Raw genomic sequence first — 20,815 nt, 5'->3', positions numbered from 1 at the left:
AGCCTATAAGTGAAAATCCATACCTTCACATACAAACATCTGTTTCTCGATGAGTGAATGTTTGTACCTTAACAAGCCCATGACCATTCCCCCACGAGTGAACATCCTTTCCCCAACACCCATTCTTCTATCAATCCACATCTGCATCCTTCTTGAAGTACGAACGCCCATTCCTATTTCCACTCCATGATCGTACCTAAGACGATGAACGGTCACAGCTCAAGTTAAGCCACACCCGTACTTACAACAAACCAACGTCCATTCCTCTGAGAGAATGAACTTCCATTCCTAACTTCCAAAGGGCAAAAATCTCCCTATTCCAAAATGTGATTCTACACCTTCACTCAACACATTCATGCACCTATGCTCAGGGAAATTGGTGCAAAATAACCCTTATTTGACGATATTGAACCCTCGTACATATAATCACTTGCTAGATCTGACCCTTCTATCAACACCGTGTGGAGTCAAATAGTATTTGTCTTTGATAGCACCAGTGGAAGTGAAAAGCACCCAAGTAAACCACCCTTGACTTGGAGGCAAGAGGATTGGCTACCAAGTGTATGGATAGATCATTTTGTCTCAAGAGAAATCCCCAAGATCCCCTGCGCATTCACAGAGGAGTCTTGCCTCGAGACTAAGAAACTTTATCCTAGGAAACATACAATCAAAAAACTCATCCCAGAGAAACTACAAGGTTCCTCCTCAGCCCTAAAAGATGCATAAGCTCTCCTCTCAGTTCCCTGTAATCATCCCCTATTTCAAAATGCAAGAAAACATTGTTTTCCTTGTTTTTTGGTCTAGAGAGAGGTAATACAGTTTTGAGATATAAAGTTATCCCTTTTATTTAAGAAGAATTCCCCTAAAACAAAAATTCAAAAAGAATTTTTCAATGTGCATTAGAAATTAATTGAATATGTATATATTAGAGACCTTAGCCTAAGGGTCCACATTTTCAGAAATTTTTGATTAAGGTCCAAAGAGTGTTCAAAAGGGTCAATAGGATTAATCCAAGTGTTTCAATAAGAAAAATACAAAGAATAAAAGAAAATCCCCCAAAAATGAGTAAATTCTTACATAAGATGAAGAGTTGACTAAGTATTGGGTTTATTAGTTTAAAAAATAAGGCTTATTAGCTTAAAAAATGAATTTTTGACACCTCAATAAGAAAGGAGGGGGCTCATCAAGGAGGCACCTATTTCACATCATTACTCCATATTTTTAATTTAAAAAATTGAGATATTTATCTCTCCTCTTTCAAACTGGATCAAAAAGTGAGCCAAACTGGTCCAACACTTGTCCAAAATGGATCAGACTAAAGCTGGAAGCCTCTAGATCCCAGTTGGACTTGGTTGGTGGCCTCCCTCACTTTTAAATAGACCCTCATTCCTTTGTATTTTCATCTTTTTGTATTCACATGCCAATATAATCTTCAAATTAGTGTAAATTTATTATCCCTCTATTTTGCCTCTTCTTGGAAAGCTTTGGAGCTTCATTAATCTTCATCCTCTCTTGGAGATTAGCCTCTACATCTTGGTGGCCAAGCTTTCTCATGGGGGCTTCACTTCTCTCTAAAGAATCAAGCCCAAACCCAAGGGTAAGCCTAAATCAATGGTTTTTTTCTATCTTTCTCAATGGTAATCTTCTTCCCAACCTCTCTAATGCTTGGGAAGCATTTTAATCAATGGTTTTTTCTTAAAACCAAGCTTCTAGTGATTCATATTATTTAAATGATTTAATGCTGATCTTTTATGCTTAAATATAATATTTTTTATTAGTAAATCTCTCTTTTATTCATATTGTTTAAATGGTTTAATGCTGATCTTTTATGCTTAAATATAATATTTTTTATTAGTAAATCTCTCTTTTAGAAAGATTACTCATCTTTATGGTTGAATCCTTCTTGGAAGGATGGATCTTAGTGTTAATCTCATTTTCTTAAACAAAACTCTAGGCTTGACAAGCTAGAGAAGAAGATTAAGCATATTTATGATTTTTAATCCAGTTAAAAAAGAGGATTAATTTCTTTAAGCTTGTTTATGATTAAAAAATTTCATATTAATTCATTTTAAGTTGAAAGAGAGTTATGCTAACATTTTGGTAAGTATTTTCATATAGGAATGATAAATTGATATTTTTAAGAATAATAAAGAGGTTTAAATGTAATTATGCTTAGGTATGCATAATAAATTTTTAGTTTAAAAAGAGTAAGTATCACCATATTTCATAATTATGAATAAATATTTAGAAGTAGAATTTTGAGAATTCTCTAAAAATGTAGCGAAGCTATGGTTTTAAAAAAAATGAATTTGATTCTATGCATAAATTTGATAAAAAGAGAAATTCTCATCATATTCTCTGCATCAGCATTTCAATGCTAAAAGAAGGATTTTGTTACATTTTTTGAAAATACTTATATAGTATTTATGCATAAATGTTTAAATGGAGAAAAGAAAATTTTTTGCTATATTTATTTTTATATGTGCATGCATAAAAATCTAGATACAAAAAGAAGAATTTTCACGATATTCTATGTACAAACATTTTAAATATCAAAAGAGAAATAATTATCATATTTCAAACTAAGTATATTCATGGTATGTATATACATGGGTATTTTTATTTATTTATAAAAAAGATGATTTTTTATCGTACTTTTAATTAAGAAAATGCATAAATTAAAATTGGTAACAAAAGAGAAGGTTTCACCATATTTTACGTAGATAATTTAGGGCATGTCAATGCCGAGGTTCAAATAGAGAAAAGAAAATTTTAGTATAATTCTATGTGAACATTTTAAATAAATGATGTATACATATTCACAAAAAGGATCATTGAAGAAAGAAATATTCTTGTTAAATTCTATTATTTATGAATAGAATTATTTATAATTCTATTATGTCCAAGAAAAAATATTTTTTCATAATTTTGGATTTTTACCATTACGATTAGAAATCACAGTTATTTTATCAGGTAAATAGGAGAAATATCTTTAGGAAACAAATCTAGGATTAAATCCGAGTAATTCATGATTAGACCATGACCGCGTGAGAAAGGTGGGTTAGTAGATGCCTGCCCATCTCTTGAATCAAAATTGAAACCAAGTCTTGTGACCATTCCCATTTCTTTAGTACGAAGAATGGATAACCGGCTGACTTAGAGAAGTTTTCCCTAAGACCCAAAATCGTCAAGAAATAGGTTAAAAATTCATTGTAATTGATGGATGGGTTGATGGATGGATCACCGAGATATGTGATTCGTGATTTTCATTGAGAAATCTTGGGTTGAAAATAAGGGAGTCTCGTGAAACCAAACTCAATGGGAAATTCTTACTTGCATAGAAACTCTGTTTTTTTTAGGACTATCTTACGCGCCAGAATGCTAGAGGAAGTATTTGGCTTATGGTTTAATCTAAGGAGAGTTACGTTGCAATAGCCGGGCAAGGAGTCATCGAAGGACGTCTCTCGCGGGCAAAGCCTGCTAAGGTCTTGACCAACCTTGGTATGGTTGAAAATGGTGCGCTTCCGGTACGATGGCCGAGGGCCGCCGACGAAGCGGTCCCTGAGTGAAGTACTAGGACACCTAAGGAGGATCCTACAGGGTTTTGACCAGGCGGCGATAAACGAGCTCGCGCGCTGCTAGGACACCCATGCGTATGTCGAGGAAGATATTCATGGATTGGCGAGAAATTATCTAAGTGAACCGGAAACTTGAAATTGGATCTTGCTGGTTGACTTGCTGGTCTTCAACGGAGAGTCCAGATGACAATTTGATTGTAAAATAATGGAATTAGAATTTTGAGGATTATGATGGAAACACTGTGGTTTCATTCCAATTATGTTTGAAGATAGCTGAATATGAGAAAAGATAATTTCATGTTGGGTGCATAAGTGGTGTGTCTATTTTGTATTTTGCATGAGTGCCGGCTAGGGGGCCTGGGAACTCTTTTCCCTGGTACCCGAGACAAAACGGGCTGGTTTGGATCGGTAGATTCCTACAACTAAGTTCAGTTAAGATTAAGTTACGGTAGTTAAAGTACATCCCAAGAAGATTCTTGTTCTATGGGAAAGAATCAACGGCTATGCCTTGCTTAAGGGGAAAAAAGCGATGATTTCTATGAACCAAGTGCAAGTTTCTCCTTGATTCGGCCATGTGATCCACGGGTTCGGTCGGAATACAAAGGATAGATAAGGCCCTTGACTACGTTAGAAGATTTTCCTGGAGGAATCACCTATGCTTTCTGGGCAAGGGAAGTTTTTTCCAAGTTCAGTTTTGGAAGAACCGCCGGATTAGTCTCTTGTTTGGACATTCGTGGGTGAGGCCCCGAGTGGGAAGCTCTGCCCTACACACAAGATTGCTACTTCCGCCACTAGCACTCCAGAATTCGATGCGTAGAAGAGGGAGCAGGGATCTCACAGCTGGTATCAGAGCTTTGTTGAAAGCTCAAGGAATCAAAGATGAATTTTGTCTAAATTTTATAATAAAATCCTAGAAAGATGCATTCACATTCTGTATTTTCATTCAAATTAAGCTTCATTGATGAAGACTTTTGATTGATGAATTGGATTTTATAGATGGACGCCTTGTATCTATCTGGTATCCTCGATCTTACTCAAACTCAGGATATGATTACTTTCACTTTTGAGCATATCCTCTCTTTCGCTTACTATACGACTCGAATGAGCAGGGCAAGGCTTACTAATCATTTTGAGGAGCTATATTTTCTAGACCCAGCTAAGAGATGATAGCATAAGTGGTTTATAGCACAATATATTCACACCTCTTGCAAACCAGCACGCCAGATGCTGACGACGCAAAACGTCTCATTAGCCATGGTCTTGTTAAGATTAAAGGTGGTTCGTGGTGTTATCCTTTATCACCCCACACCTTGAGATTTTAGGGTCTTATCAACTTTTCAAACTTCTTAGCCGTTTTATCTCGAGAACTAAGATTGTGGCACCAATAGAGTGGTAAGGGAGCAATTGTAGCGCGGCATGTCCATAGCCCAGTCACCATCTCATGCGTATACATTGAGGCATTGATTTTATGGATCCATGTTGCTCTATGTATATATTGCAAACCTTATGTAAATAAAGAATGTTTTGTGAAAAATTTCAAGTTGTGTAAGTGATTTTGACTATCAGATATCAAGTTTAAAGAAATAAGATCTGTTTTCTCGGACGTATGTCATAGATCTCTAGTAAGAACGATTACCTTGTTTGAAGTAATTAATTTTGAACTTCTTAGGTCTTAAGATCTCTAGTAAGAACGATTACCTTGTTTGAAGTAATTAATTTTGAACTTCTTAGGTCTTAAGATCTCGAGACGAAGTCAAATAGAAATTTAACAATGTATCGTTTTGGTAGAATCATGAGACGTGCGAATCGTGGCGGGCAGATAGCTAGATCCTCTCATGGATGAGGAAGAGCTTGACCCTGATGCTCGCAAAGCTCTTCACAGATCCCATCCAGGTCCCTTAAAAGGTGAAGGGAAACACTTAGGCAAGGCTGTGGAAAAGTGGATCGAAGCCCTGGAAGAATACTTCAATGTCACTGGATACAATGAAGCCTTTGTTGTCAAGGTCCCGCCAAAGCCAGCTCCCTCGTCCTATGCTATCACCCATCTTTCCCTCTTCTTACAGAACTCCGCAGTAGCCAAAACCTTCCATGGCTAGCAGGCAGTAAGCAAGTCGAGTTGAATCCCTGCAACGCCATCACTCTCCCTGAATCATTTGCATTTGCAAATAACTCTCTCACTCTTGTCTTGCCATCTCAAGCTCTCTCGCTGTCACCCATCTTTCCCTCTTCTTACAGAACTCCGCAACCAAAACCTTCCATGGCTAGCAGGCAGTAAGCAAGTGGAGTTAAATCCCTGCAATGCCATGATGGACCCCGTGTTTCAGCAAGAAGGCTGCAGAAGGTCACACTTCGGCTTCGCAACAAAAAACTAGCTAAGTCTGCAAGAAAACATTGAAGCCGAAGTGCAGCTAGTAGAGTTGTCCTAGGACTGTTAGTAAAAATGGAACGGTGTAAGGCTGTGCCTGTCACACGCCAGAAAACATAGCCAAAGCATTCAATCTTCCCATTGAAGGCATCACCCAATGCCAACTCCTATGATGTAGACATCGAGGAGAGGAGCTCTCCAAAGTTGGTAAGGAATACTCTGTCTCGCCATATGTTATGATCTAGACACAAACAAAAGCAATTCAGATTTTACCTAAACATGATCTGTCTGCTCACCAACAAGAACACCAACATAAGCAGAACCAACTACAGATTGTTGGCAGTGGCAAAACATGGCCAAAAGGTGAATTGGGCAGCAGTGGTGGCCAAAAACAGACAGCACAGCAAGCTCAGAAGCTTCGGCTATCAAGAGGTCACACAAAGATGGCAGGTCACTTAAAAGCCATGGCACAACTTGGGTAGTCGGAGAAGGATGACTCCGCTGCAAACCAGGAAGAAGAAGCGGCGAGGAAGAGACTAGAGGAGTAGTCTCAGAGGCCAAGGCTGGAAGAAGAAGCAGCCATGAAGAGACTAGAGGAGTCATCTCAGAGGCAAAGGTTGGGGAAGAAGCAGCAGCTAGGAAGAGACAAGTGGAGGAAGTCGATAGGCAAAAGCTGAAACAAAAATGCCTTGCAGCTAAATTTGCAACCATGCTGGTAGTAGAGGCAGAACAAAAACGCCTTGTAGCCAAATCTGAAACCAAGAACAGAGCAGCCAAAGCCTCAAAAGAAGAGACCTCCAAAGTAGAATCTCTCAAAAGGAAGTTTGAATGGTCTTAGCACATCACCACTCTCAAGCCAAAAAAGCAAAAGGAGGCCCAAGCAACAAAGGAGTAGCAAAAGCAGCACTAGAAGGCATCAGCAAGCATCTAGTGAAGAGTGGACTACCCCCCAGCAGTGAACAAGTAGCAGAAGAAGCTGCACAGGGAAAAATCCAAAAAGCACCAACCAAATTAAGTGACAGGCTGAGGCAGATAACTGACCCAACCACTCAGGGCATTCTCTCAGCACTAGAAAACATAGCAAATTGTATCATGGTGGACAAGCTGGAGAATGAAGAAAGACTTGCCAAAATAGATCAAGTGGAAGCACAGGTGCAACTGCTATCCACTCAAGACCAGCAACAGAATCAACAATCCGTTGCTCAGAACTTGCTCAGGCAAAAGCAGCAAGACACCATTACAAGACTGGAGGAGGAAGCAACAACACTGCAGAGGAGAGGGTGGAGCTCCGAACAACAAATCATGGCATCCAAAGCAAGCTGCAGCAAGCGAGGGAGGCAGCTTAGTCAGCATGCGAAAAAAGCAGCCCGCATTGTGGATCATGCCACTCAGATGATCCGCAATGTGGAGCTAGCAACAGGAAAAGATCGCAAGGAGCTACTCCTTGTGAAAGGGAAGTTGCGGATACTGGAGACCATGGAGGCTGAAGAAGAGCTCCCCATAGTCCAAATGCGTGTGGAACTAATGGAGTAGTGGGAAGAGGAATAGACAACGTCACAGAAAGCATGTTCGGAGGATAATCTGCAGCTACTTCTTAAAGAATATACGATACTGCCACCTCCCACATGCCACCTCCTACTAGCCCACCAATTCCACCACAGGACAAAGATAGAGCTGGAGGCAAAACTGGAGTCTCATCCTCTGTACAACCACAAGGAACCTCAGCTACAGCAGCAACCACCACCACCTCCATAGCCACCACCTTCAGAGGAAACACAATCAGATCAGTAGGTGAAAGAGCTCCGAAGTAGAATACACAGACTGACAGAGCAGCTAGAGGGAAAAAAAGAACTGGAGATCCAACTAGAGCTGCTCCAGAAACAAGTGTGAGCCAAAGGTGCCACAAGAGAAAGCTCCAAAGGTCAACAGCTGCTTGTAGACCAACAAAAGCCGATCGAAACGCTTAAAAAATAGCTAGAACACGAACAACAAAAACCAAAGCTGGTGCTAGCCAAGGGAAAAGAACTGATACAATAGCCAGAGAACACAAAGAAAGTAACAGTTGGCAGTATGCATGCCATTGACCAGATGACACCAACTCAGTTAAAAGAACAAATCGTCATCTTGGAGAAGCAGGTGTTTGTGCAACAAGATGAATACACAACCCAAGATGACAACACCGCCAAACCTTGATAGAACTGGAGAGGAATTCAAGAAAACAAACAAGACACTTGCTCAACCATATGCAAAGTTGAATAGGCAAAAGACAAAGCTCATATAGCTAGAAGAGCAGGTCATAGAGAAGAAAGGCTCCCCCAGAACAAGGCCCGGACAGAAGATTGATGCAACAACAAAGCAACAGGAGACCATCACTGCCAAAAAGTTACAACAGCTACGCAGTCTGCAAGAAGAAAACTCCAAGTTGACCTCCCAACTGCAAAAAACTCAACAGGAGTTGAAGCTGTCAAGGAAGAAGCCAACAAAACCGAAAGAGCTGACAGAGGTAGTAAAGAAACAACTGGTAGATCTGCACAGAGAAATCCAAATAAAGGACAATAGGTTGGACAAAGCTACCAAGGTGGCACTGGAGTTGCAAAAGGTCCGAACGTAGCTCATGCAAGAATAAAGCAAACACAGGAAGCTACACGAGAAGTTGTTGACAGCCAAGCAACAATTGAGACCAACAACTCCACCAGCTGCTACAAACAATCAAGTGAACATCCTCCATCAACAACAGCTGGTCAACTTTCAGGAGGCACATCAAGGCAAGCACAGGCAACAGAACAACTAAAAGCGAGAGCACAGAATCTCTAATATGTTGCCTACTTGCTCGCCAAATTCAAACAATATAAAGATGAAGATTGGGACCTGCCTCTCAACCCATACAAGCTGGATGAATTCCTCCACAAATACAAACTAGAGGAGAGGTCCACATCCCAAGACCTAAGATCTTTAACAACGGATCCCAAATGATGGTGCCTAGCTACTACAAGGCATGACAAAGAAGAACCAGATATATGTGATGAAGACAGAGAGGCCCTGTAGCAGTTGGACTCCAACCCACAAATACAAATATCTACTAAACTATTCTTTCATTCTTTAAACTACCAAGCAGTACATGCTGATGCAGAAAGAATTTTTGATATGATTCAACCCCAGGATAATAGGGGAGATTGAGGATGTGATCCACAAGAAGCGGACAAATATTGGTGACAAAATAAAGGGTCATCCCAATCAACCCAACATCAACCACCTCCACCCATTCATCAAACCTTCCAATCCACCTCAGGCAACTACTGATGCAGTGCCACCGAACGTGCCAAGTGTTGAGCGCCCGACAAGAGCTGATTGGTGGGACCTGAGGAACTGGCTAGAGGACACAAGGCAAAGATAAAAGGCCAGTACACTAAGAGTCGTGCACAAACGACAACACACATGCGCACCTGTTGTAATCATATGTACCTTATTGTAACTGTTTGATAACAAAATGAATCTTGTAATAGTAGGACGACGACTGGAAGGGACAAGAAGAAGGTCTGTCCTAGATAGCAAAGAAAGAAGTACTTAGCAGTTAGAAGATAGATATATAGAGGAATAGAAGAAAACAGTAGATATAGTCTAGAACAGAATAGCATTGTACAAGTTTAGCAGTAATATGAAGCTATCTGAGTGAGTGAGTGAGTGAGAGAGTAAGCTTTGTAGTTATGTGCATTCTCTGTTTAGGTTGATGACTCGTGAGTTCTAAAACCATTGGGTTTAGGCATTGACAAAATTACTTCTGACCAATGGTATTGTCTTGCCTGTCGGATTGACCACCAACAAGAGCTAGAGCCCATGCATGAACGTACCAAATTCAATGGATGTGACTTGGAGCAAGAGAATCCCCACCTACGGCTTTCCACACTTGACAGAGTTTTTTAAGTTATATTTTTCTTTGGAACAATCACAAAAGGACGAAGAAGGGGGATACGATTCAAGATTTTCAGCATGGTTTATAACATCCTTTTTTCCCTCTAGTGGCATAGTTGAAGCTTATTATATGTACGGGCATGTGCTTTTAATTTGATCCTCTGTTGGTAGAGCTATGGCTACCCAACTATTCCTTGTTATTTTAAGTGGATTTATCTATTTCTTGTGTATAATACCTTCCATTTCCCCTTAATTTCTATTTTTAGTCTTCTAATGAATCTGAGGATATTTTGCTCTTCTATGGAAGCTGAGTAAAACTCAACTCTATGATCTTGACATTCCTGGCGCCTCATCTAGCTACACTACAATCCAGTGGAACTTCACCCAAGAAACACAACAATCCAAAGACCATTGCATCCCAAACAGAAAGCTGGTCAGGAAAAAACAAAACAAAAACAGGATAAGAGAGGTTTGGCATTCGAGGAGTGAAATTAAAGAAGATAAGCGTTCAAGAAAAGTGAGAATCTAGACAACCTAGAAAATAATAATCTGTTTCTGAAACATGAAGTACTAGTTACTGTGAGGTTCTCTTAAAACAATTTCAAATATCTTTCCAATGTTTCCTCACATATAAGATGGAAAATGCAATAGCCTATATAAGAGGATGCATTGAAGATAAATGTTTGTTGGCATGCATAACTCAAATGTGTAACTCGCGTTCCTGCCAAGACAGGACGGCAAAAGCATATAACCGTACATATTCAGCGACACAACATCAAAGCATAGTGCATACGGGGAAAAAATTGTTTGGCACAATCACCAATATGATACAATGCCTATGTCAAAACAAAGCATGACTTCATAGACTGCCTATTTTTGTCTTGGAAAAAGGAAGAGAAGCTTGAAACTTCACCAAGTTGTCATAGCTTCATTGTAAAGCTCTTATGAATGCAAGAAGGGAAGAAACATCCCTCTGCTCAGAGGGATATTTTATCGGTTTTATGCAATTCTTGGAGAAGAACAGTATCGTAGGAAAGCTGCTCAACTGAAGTTCTGACTTAGCAAATGCTTTATTTTCTCCATCAGCATTGAACTTCCCAACCTGTTCAACCAAATTATATTATTAATCAATAGGTCAACTTCACGCAGTCCAAAACAGTAGTGAGGGAGAGAGAGAGAGAGAGAGAGAGAGAGAGAGAGAGAGAGAGAGTACCGAGACTTTTGTACCAGAAAGCTCTTCTGCAAGTGCATCGAATGATGCCTCCATAGCCTATCAATAATGGACTAGACATAAGTGCAAGCCTTCAACAAATAAGACACCATCTACTTAGTGAGCTCAATCAGCCAAATGCTAGTAAATCAAAGGCAGCGATGTTAGAAATATATACAACAGGCGCTCAGTGAGCCAATTTGTACCCTTCTGCAGCCCCAAACTGTCCAACAAGGCTAGTCAACCAACTCCAAGGGGCCATGGAACCATGACCAGCCAAACTACATACACAAGTGTGAAGTTGGGACCTATAAGAAAGATTCTGACCAATGTGGCCTTTTCCGACTTGCCAACCAAAGCTTTCCAAAGTTGTAGTTGACCGAGAAAGTTGGGATGGAAATCTCTCAACAGGTTTGGCTACAGCTCCTTCTAGGTAAAAACGTGAGAACCTTGTCGCCTGGACATGACTAATCTCCTGGATAATTCCTGATTTGGGAGCAAGTATAGGATAAGCTTAGAGTAAATAACAAGCTCTGGCAGGCACAGAAGAAGCCCCCAAGGTCAAACTACCAGTCAGCCAAGTCTTCTGTATCAGATAAGGTACAGTCAGAAGCATTAAATGAGTGGTGTTTGTCCTCTGCTGGCCAAGCAGTCGGGTGGCTGCAGGAGTAATCCCATGAGCCTATAAATAGCAAGTTAAGTCAGTCATTAGATTATCTGATCCTCCATATAGGGCAGGTCAATAATCAGTCCAGTAGGTTAGAAGTCAGTCCTTTTGGAAGGCCTAAGGCCACAGCAATTGTACAGCTAAAGACATCTTTTTGTATCATATCAATAAACTGAAAACCTCTCCTCTCTCTGTTGTCTAATCATTGCTTTTGCATTAGTTTTCTGAATCAGTAGACTTCGGGCTTGATCAAGTAAGTCAAGGTCCACATGTTACATTGGTATCAAAGCATCTAGGATCATCCTAGGTAGAGTTTTTGCATGTTGAATTAGGGTTTCTGAAGTTAGGGTTTGTGCTTATAGGATTTCAGCCCAAAAATAGGGTTTCAGTGTTTTCCCTAAAACCAGCCCCTACATCAGCGTTTTCAGCTCTATTTTCAGTTTGCATCAAACTTAGGGTTTTGCATTTTGCATGTAGAAGAGTGCGTGTGCGTGTGTCAAGTCTAGCTCTAGTAGGTAAAATCTGTGTTTTCTTCATGGCCGAGGAGCCACCCTACGAGACAGGCAATGCAAGAGATCGACTTACTCGCCAAGAAAAGAACGTGAAGCTTGCAATCTTCAAGAATGGAAAGAAAGTACGGCCAGATTTAAAGAAGAACATGAAGCTCAAAGGCGTCAAGAATACAACAACAGCAAGCTCGATGGCATCAACAAGTTAAGGAATGTCAAGCCTGCTTGGAAGCCAAAGGACCGAAAGTCGAGAATTCACCATAGGTTAAAGCTCAGCAGGAAGGAGTTTCAAAGGAACCACAGAGCTTCCAGGACCCGAAGTACATCAGGAGAAAATTTCCTCGAGGAGTGTAGACCAATGGAAGCTCCTAAGGAGGTACCAATGTCGGTGGTGGAAGAGTCAAAGCAGGAGTCGACGCAAGTAATGGATTTCATTTCAGATGATCAGTAGATTCCCAAGGAGGCAATAATACCTACTGAAACCGGCCTTCAGAAATCTGACGGGTGGTGAAACAAACACTCGCACACAAAACACTTCATCACCCATGGGGACCTCGAAAAGGAAACAAACAGGGGGAGCTAGAGTGCTCCTGCAAATAGTACAAGGACACCAATTGGCCCCAAAACGCAGTGGCACCCCTTGCGGTATTTCTTTACTTCATCAAAAATTTGAGTACAAAGTACAACTTGTCGAACCCTCTATTAGAAGTCATCTCCTGTCTTAATCAGACACCAGGGCCTCTGTTGTGGGTGTGCCCGCCCTGTATAGGTGTTTTTATCATTTTTCCTCACTCCCCGTATTTTTTCCCCATTTTTCCATGGTGAGGATGGATGCCACATGTTGGCAGGAGCCCATGGTGCTGGCCGACTGCACCTCGTGCTCCTGGTGGCTGGCCGACTGCCTATGCTGTAGTCGTGGAGGTGCTGATGCTGGCCGACCTGCTTCCTACAGTCGTGGAGACACTTACTGCTGGCCGACTGCTTTATGCAGTCGTGGAGAGCCTCTAGCGCTGGCCGACTACATCCATGGGGCATATAAATAGGCCCCATGCTCCTCACCATTCATACATTCAGTTTTGTACGGGATCTTGTGTATAGAGAAGAGTTTACACGCCTATCTCTCAGTGTCTCTTGTGCTGTCTATTTTCTGCACTCTACTTGCTCTTGTGGACCCAAGTTTGGTTATCATTTCCGCTGCATATTTTGGCATGGTATCAGAGCCCTAGGCTCTTGATAGATCTTGGGAGTTTTCTGAGCAAGAGGGGGATAGTTAGTTTGCTGATTGGTAGACTGTTTTGGACTGTTCGGGAAGAGAAGTTGCAAGAGGAAGGCGGGCATGGAGTCTGTGCTGCAGTCATATGACCTTGCTGATTTCATCGTCATCGGGGTTCCACGGCCGGAAGCAGAGGAAGGGGAGTTACTGTCGATGAAGAAGGACCGGGAGGCACAGGCACAGGCACAGATGTGGGATCGTGTCAACGCCAGGGTCCGGTTATTTATTTTCCTCAACTGCACACCACAAGTGTCAAATCCCCACCGATCTCCTCGTGATCGTACTTGGTACGAGACTTGAAACTTGCAAACAAACGAACAAACAAACAACAAGGGGGTGCAGGCCTGACTCACCTCCCAACCATGACAGCCGTGGGCAAGCCCACAGTCTTGGCTGTCCCCACTGAGCCACGAGCTGAGCTAACTAGGATGACGTACCGACCAATCTCCTCCTCGCGACGTCCCATACCGCCACGAAGCTGCCCTCGCGGGCCTCGAGATTGCTGTCGGCCTCGGCTGCATAAAGCAGGTGAACGTCTGCACTAGATCCAGGCTCCAAACCCATAGAGCTCTCACAAACTCGTGAGACTCTCTATATCCCAATAACATACCTTGGCCACCCTTTTATAGGCTCTTGGCCGATCAAAGAACTTTCTTTTATGCTTGTTCCCTTGCTCGGTAATGGGTTTCGACTTGGAAGAGACCATTGTATCATCATAGATACGAGCTGAATGAATGGCCTCGTCCAAAGTTTTACATTTGTTATTTTTAACCTATAATCGGTATGAGTCTGGTAAACCAGCTACGAAAAACCCCAAAAGAGTAGTGGGATCCATCTTTGTAGCTTTCATCTGCAAGTCTCGAAACTTCTGGAGGTAGACCTCATAAGTGAGGTGCTGCGAGGTCATGGTCAAAGCTGAAAACCGGACAACAACATCATAATTATCCTCTTTCTTGAGGAATTCTTTCTTGAAGACGTCTTCGAATTGTGCCCAAGTTATTGGCTTAGGGTTGAGTTCCTTCCACCAAAGCAAAGCTTTGCCGGACAGGAAACCTGCTGCTAATTGTATCTTCTTTCCGTCATCATATGGATGAAACTGAAAGTGAACTGCCACTTATGTAGCCAAGTGTCCACGATCTCCTTGGTGCGGCCACTTAAATGTGGATGCACTTCGGCGAGCTTTCCGAGACCAGATGGTGGTTGGCTTGCCAGATGTTGGCAGTAGGCAAGGGCGTTGCAGTTCTTGCATACGTGGTAAGCAGCACAAGGATCCTTTCCGAAGCAGGCTTCTAGGCAGGCTTCGAAACCATTGGAGTTGATTCACACTGACTTGTGTGGACCTCAGCAGACACCATCTTTGGGAGGATCTCTCTACTTTATGCTGCTGCTTGATGATTGTACCAGATTCACGTGGGTCTACTTTCTTTCCCAGAAGGACCAAGCTTTTGCACGGTTCAAGGATTGGCACGTGATGGTGGAGAAAGAGTCTCGATTTCAAGTAAAGACTCTCAGGGCTGACAAAGGAGGTGAATTCTCCTCGACTGTATTTCTCAGATTTTGTGCAGATCATGGCATCAAAAGGGAACTGGCCAATACAGGATCGCCTTCGGAGAATGGAGTTGTAGAACGTAAAAACAGGACTGTGGTGGAGATGGCGAGGACCATGCTGGAGCATCGTGATCTTCCTCGTCCACTTTGGAGAGAGGTTGTGGCAACGGCTGTCCATACCCTCGACTGATCTCCGACAACTTCAGTACCTAATATGACTCCATTTGAGGCATACTTTGGCAGGAAACCTGATGTCTCGCACTTCCGTGTTTTTGGGAGTGATGCGTATCTACATATTCCAAAGAAGCAGAGGGAGAAGCTTGACTCCAAGTCCCGCAAGCTTGTATTTGTGGGGTATAATTCTCTTTCCAAGGGATACAGATTGTACGATCCAGACAGGAACGAGATTGTTGTCAGCCGGGATGTGGTCTTTGACGAGCATGTTCCAGTATCCACTGTCGAGGAGCCACCACTTCTTGTAGATCCAGAGGAGTCTGATGATGATTCCCAGACCATTCTTCCAGTTAATCAACCTCAATCAGTACAGGAGGTTGAGCCCGCAGCTAGAGTAGAGCCCCGGTGAAGACCACAGGAGGCTCCACGATCCGTTCGAGTACCTAGGTGGTTGTTAGACACCCTTCCGGAGTCAGGTGTCACGGAGTTACCCTCCGAGTGGACCACAGAGGACGGCCCTCGAAGATCACACAGAGTCCGAGATAAAAGCAATACAGCGGAGCTTCTTCAGGTAAACTATGCTCTGATGTCTCGTATTATGCGGGACAGAGCCCACTTCCGTCAAGGAAGCTCTTTCACAGGATACTTGGAGGAAAGCCATACAGGTGGAACTTGATGCCATCGAGAAGAACAAAACATGGGAGTTGGTACCGAGGCCGTCGAAACGGTCAGTCATTGGTGTCAAATGGGTCTTTAAGACCAAATATGCGTCTGATGGGTCGGTGGACAAACACAAAGCCAGACTTGTGGCTAAAGGTTATGCTTAGTGGCCAGGCATCGACTACGAGGATACCTTTGCACCGACAGCACGGATGTCCACGATTCGGACCGTTCTTGCCCTTGCTTCTTCTCAGAGGTGGCCCGTGTATCAAATGGATGTAAAATCTGCGTTCCTTAATGGTGACCTGCAGGAGGAGGTATATGTTGAGCAGCCTCCAGGCTTTATTGTTCCAGGATCAGAAGGGATGGTTTACAGGTTACGTAAGGCCTTGTATGGTCTTAAGCAGGCTCCCAAGGCTTGGAATCAGAAGATTGATTCCTTCTTTGTTCGGACTCGATTTCAGAGATCGATTGCAGATCCAAACCTGTATCTCTTTCGGGAACGCGGCATGGTCACGATTATCATCCTTTATGTGGATGATCTCATTCTCACCGACGGTCATGTGGAGCACATTGGAGTGACGAAGGCTGCCTTGTCAAAGGAGTTTGAGATGACCGACTTAGGCTTACTCCACTTCCTTTTGGGATTGGAGATCTGGTAGACCCAGAGGGGGATTTTCGTCTCTCAGCAGCGGTATGTTCATGAGTTGCTTGAGGCCTTTGGGATGGAGAACTGCAAGCCTATTACTTCGCCGATGGACCCGAACACAAAGTTAACCGTTACTGATCCTTGTGAGCCAGTTGATGCCTCGCAATACCAAAAGTTAGTTGGTTCATTGATCTGGACACTGAACACCAGATTGGACTTGAGCTTCTCCGTGGGGCCGTTGAGCTCTTTTATGCAGACGCTGCATATTTTGACATCCTCTACCAATAGGATCCCTCGAAGCTTTCACCCAAGACATCCAAATAAGAACTCTCGTTATTACAGCAAAGCATTCCATAGAGAAGGCACACCTGTACAACACCTCCCTGCTTGAAAAGGTCTTCTCCATCTCTACCATGGATCTCTCAAACCTTTTCCCAAACAGCAGTAGGGCTGAACCAAACCATATGTCCTTCCCTATAGTCACAGCTTGCATGTAACCTCGAGAAAACTACAACCTGTTCACATGAATCCAGAGACATGCTTTACACATGAAACCAAAGACCTGTATCCGATAAACCAAAGACATGTATCCCATAAACCATAGACCTGTTTCCTCGATACCAAAGTCCTGTTTCCTCTCGAAAACCAATGTCCTGTTTCCATGACAGATAAGCCCACATATGCACCATCCAATCACGGTGCCAAAAACCTAGAGAGAGAAAGATAGAGGACGTGTCAAGCAATCCCTGAATACAAATAAGTCCAAGACGAAAAGCAACAACACATCTCTTCCAAGAACATCATCCTGTGCATCTTAACTTGATCCTCTGTATCCCAATCTCGTAAAACAAAGCCTGCAATCCATGAAGAGAGAGAGAGAGAGAAAAAGGTCTCTCGGCTGTGTATTTCCTGCAACCCCACCTGCTGGCGAAGAGAGAGAGAGAGAGAGAGAGAGAGAGAGAGAGAGAGAGAGAGAGAGAGAGAAAATGAAATGAAATGAAATGATATATTAACGTCTTCAAAAGGCCAAAATGACCTATGAGACCAAAAAGGTTACAACAATTGGTGGATCTGATACAATGTCTGTGTAAGAAAAGCTAAAAACAACTAACTGAAACTGAAATAACTGTGAGAAAAAGTACGGTACTAGGAGCTCCTAATGGATAACATCTGGGAGGAAAACTCCAGCAACAAAGGTAAGCATCATACACATCACTATCCAAAGATGTCTCTCATCGGTCGATGGCGGATATCCTCAATGTCCTCCATGGTGAGTACTCTAACTGGACGTCTCCCATGCCGTGCTAGTATGGTCCTGATCCTCTGATGTAGTCTCCGCCGGTGTTGAGATGGGCCTCTCATCTTGGGGCGCCTGGACCGCCCCAGCTCTATAGCCCGATCAATCAGTGTACCTCTAGTGCGGCTATACTCTGGGGCTAGCCGCAATGCCTGCTGGCCTGACTGCTCAATCTCTGGTCGAAAGAAGTCTGTAATCTGCCTCTGTAGGTGTCTCTCCCTCTCTGATCCCGTCCCTCTCAAGAGACCCTCTCTATGTCTACGAAGCTCCAGCAAGTATAATCCGAGGCATCTCTGATCCTGGTATCTCATGACTCTAGAAAGTGGTCCGAAACCCTCTCTAAACAGGCAGTGAAAACGGCCTCGTATCTCATAATATACTGGATAGTGACATATGTAATGTAACTCTGTCTCTGGCTCCATCTGGCACAGCTGACAAATCCTGGCCTCAGCTGGTACTCCTCTGAATCTACCAGTCTCAATCTCTAGCTGGTGTGAGGATGTGCACATCTGACCAATAGCACACCGTACCCCATGAGAAAGATGAGTATCCATGTAGCTGGGTCTAATCACAAACCCATCCTGCGTGAGCTGGAGAAGATGATCTCTATAGAAAGCCATCTTCGTACCAAGCTCCTGTGTCGGCTGTATCCATGTCCTCCTAGTGTCCAGCTGAATCAAGTCCTGCCTGATAAGTCTGGTAATCTCTGCCCGTGTCAGAGAGAGGGAGGGTGCATCCAGGGAGTACTGAAATGGAGGTAGCCTTTCCATACTAAAGCCATGCAACTGGAACCAAGCTGTCATCTGTGCATACCAACATGATCCGTCTCCCTGTGATGCCAACTGTCGTGAAGACTCCAGGGCTGAGCGAGCATATCTGTCTCTAGGGAGAGCCCAAGTGCTATGTATAAAGGAGACTGATCGAGTGAGTGCCTCTACCACCAATGGGGGGGCAGCCATCTCTGCACGGATAATATCATGTGGTACGGAGGCCTTGGCCCTAATCATCCGGGAAATCATAGAAACCAAGGGCCTCTCCATATGTCTCCATCCATCAGTGCTACCAGCTGGGCTGTGGTGATCCACTGAGGGTCCCCATATCTCCACTCCATACAGCATGGCTGAAGTGACCAAAGTGTCAAAGAGCCAGAGCTTTGTTCGAGGTTCCTGAAACTGAACCTGCGAACACATCCTCTCTAGTCTCCCCAATGCTGCATAAGCTCTGGTCAATCTGGTCTCCGCTGCTCTCCTCAAGGAAAATAGTGGGCCACTGAAAACCACACCAAGGTAAAGTATATGCATCTGTATACTCCACTGTCTCCTGACCATATGTAAAGGTGGGTACTGACCTCCTAACCCATTGTGCTGTGGTGTTAAACACCATCACCTTGGTTTTACCAAGGTTAACATACAATCCACTGTCCTGTGCAAATGTGTGCAATGCATCCAAATGACGCTGCATCCCCTCTGGAGAATCTGAGATCAGCACAATATCATCAGCATACAATAACAGCGGAATCCATGTCCCTGCTAGCTGTGCTCCTCTGTCACCCTCCCGCTCTACATAGTCTGAAACCTCATCCACGTACATCCCAAATAAGGTGGGAGAAAGGGGGCAGCCCTGTTTCACTCCAATAGTGGAGTGAACCATCTCAGATATACCGGGAGTAGTACGTACCTGTCCCACAACTGTCCTGTATAAAGCCATGATTCCCCAAATCAGCTCTGTGGGCACTCCCATCTCCTGTAGTCTGTGCATCAGTCTGGCTCTCGGTACTGTGTCAAAAGCTTTGCGGAAATCCACAAAGCAACAATAAATCCTCCTGCCATATAATCTGCCCTCCTCAATAATAGCTCTGAGTGTCAAGATATGGTCAAGAGTGGAGAAACCTCTCCTGAACCCTGCCTGCCCTGATGCACGTATGCCCTCTCTCTCTGCCCATTGCAAGCGCTTATGTGGTTGAAATGCTTCTTGAGGGACACTTTCATACTCTGCTGCTACATTTTCTATAGCAACAAGAGCATTGGAAACAGTTTCCTCAATTGTACGTTCTGTATCATAACCTTGGAATGCTAGCGCTTTGGTAAGATCATGGTCATCAAAATCAATCTGTACACCTGCAGTCTGTTGCTCAAGTGTGTCTTCTTTGCAAAAACCAGACCCAATTGCTAATATGGTTAGGGCCTCATCCTCCCTTAACCCCAAGGATTTACAAATGTCATCAAGGAAAAGAAATTCCTTGTTATCCATGATGATGGGATTCAAAGTGGTTACATCCAACTCAGGGATCTCTTCCACAAACCAAACCATCATGATCATATGCTCTCCCAGTCCTCATCCTGTCAATAGCTTTCCTTACCATCTCAGCAGTAAAGAAAGCACATGTCTCTGGGCATGGCTCCGATGGGTCTAGCAGGGGCGGCTGTCCTGCTGCTGTGTACAGGGATGCTGCATACTCACCCCAAATCTCTGTGGAGGTAATGGCTGGTGATGGTGAATGCTCATGGAATAATCTCCATGCCTCGCCTGAGTCCTGACTCATAAATAGCTGATACAAATCCCCCTCTAACTGAGCAAGATAAGCCCTCTTCTTCCGTCGCACTAGGTGCCGGAAGGTAATCCGTGACTGTCTGTGAGTGGTAACACCCATGAGCACCTCTCTCTATAATTTGATCCTCATCTCTTTGCACTCCTCATCATACCAACTGTTCTGGGGCATGTTCCCAGATCGTCTCCGTGTAGGCTGACTATGGGGATATGCCTCTGATGCTGCAGCATGAAGCGTATCTATCAATATCTGAGTGAGCTCATCTAATGGCCGTCCCGGCTCCTCGGCACATAAGCGTCTGTATATCTCATCCGTGTACACGGTGTCAGTCTCCCTCGTAAAGGTATAACGAGTGTGTGTGGAGACTTGTCCCAATGGAGCGGTGCTGAACTGAAATGTGAGAGTGAAGGACAAGATAGCATGATCCA

The 20,815-nt window shown here is 43.4% G+C and overlaps 1 protein-coding gene across 2 annotated transcripts in view; it reads right to left on the bottom strand.

Annotated features, from left to right (window-relative positions):
* Positions 1 to 10,612: 10,612 nt before the first annotated feature.
* LOC147634408 (5'-adenylylsulfate reductase 3, chloroplastic-like) overlaps positions 10,613 to 20,815 on the bottom strand; it is a 51,573-nt gene continuing 41,370 nt past the window's right edge. For both annotated transcript variants that reach the window (XM_086805568.1, XM_086805569.1), the window contains exons 8-9: positions 11,066 to 11,122; positions 10,613 to 10,954 (exon numbers count right to left, since the gene is read on the bottom strand). In XM_086805568.1, coding sequence (XP_086661694.1) covers positions 10,781 to 10,954; positions 11,066 to 11,122 — 231 coding nt within the window. In that variant the 3' untranslated portion in view covers positions 10,613 to 10,780. The remainder of the gene's footprint in view (positions 10,955 to 11,065; positions 11,123 to 20,815) is intronic.

This window comes from Cibotium barometz, chromosome 11 (genome assembly GCF_041138505.1).
Source record: "Cibotium barometz isolate CiBa-2024 chromosome 11, ASM4113850v1, whole genome shotgun sequence".
Classification (NCBI taxonomy): Eukaryota; Viridiplantae; Streptophyta; class Polypodiopsida; order Cyatheales; family Cibotiaceae; genus Cibotium; species Cibotium barometz.
The sequence above is the reverse complement of the archived record's forward strand: the minus strand, read 5'-3'. Positions and strand labels throughout refer to the sequence as shown.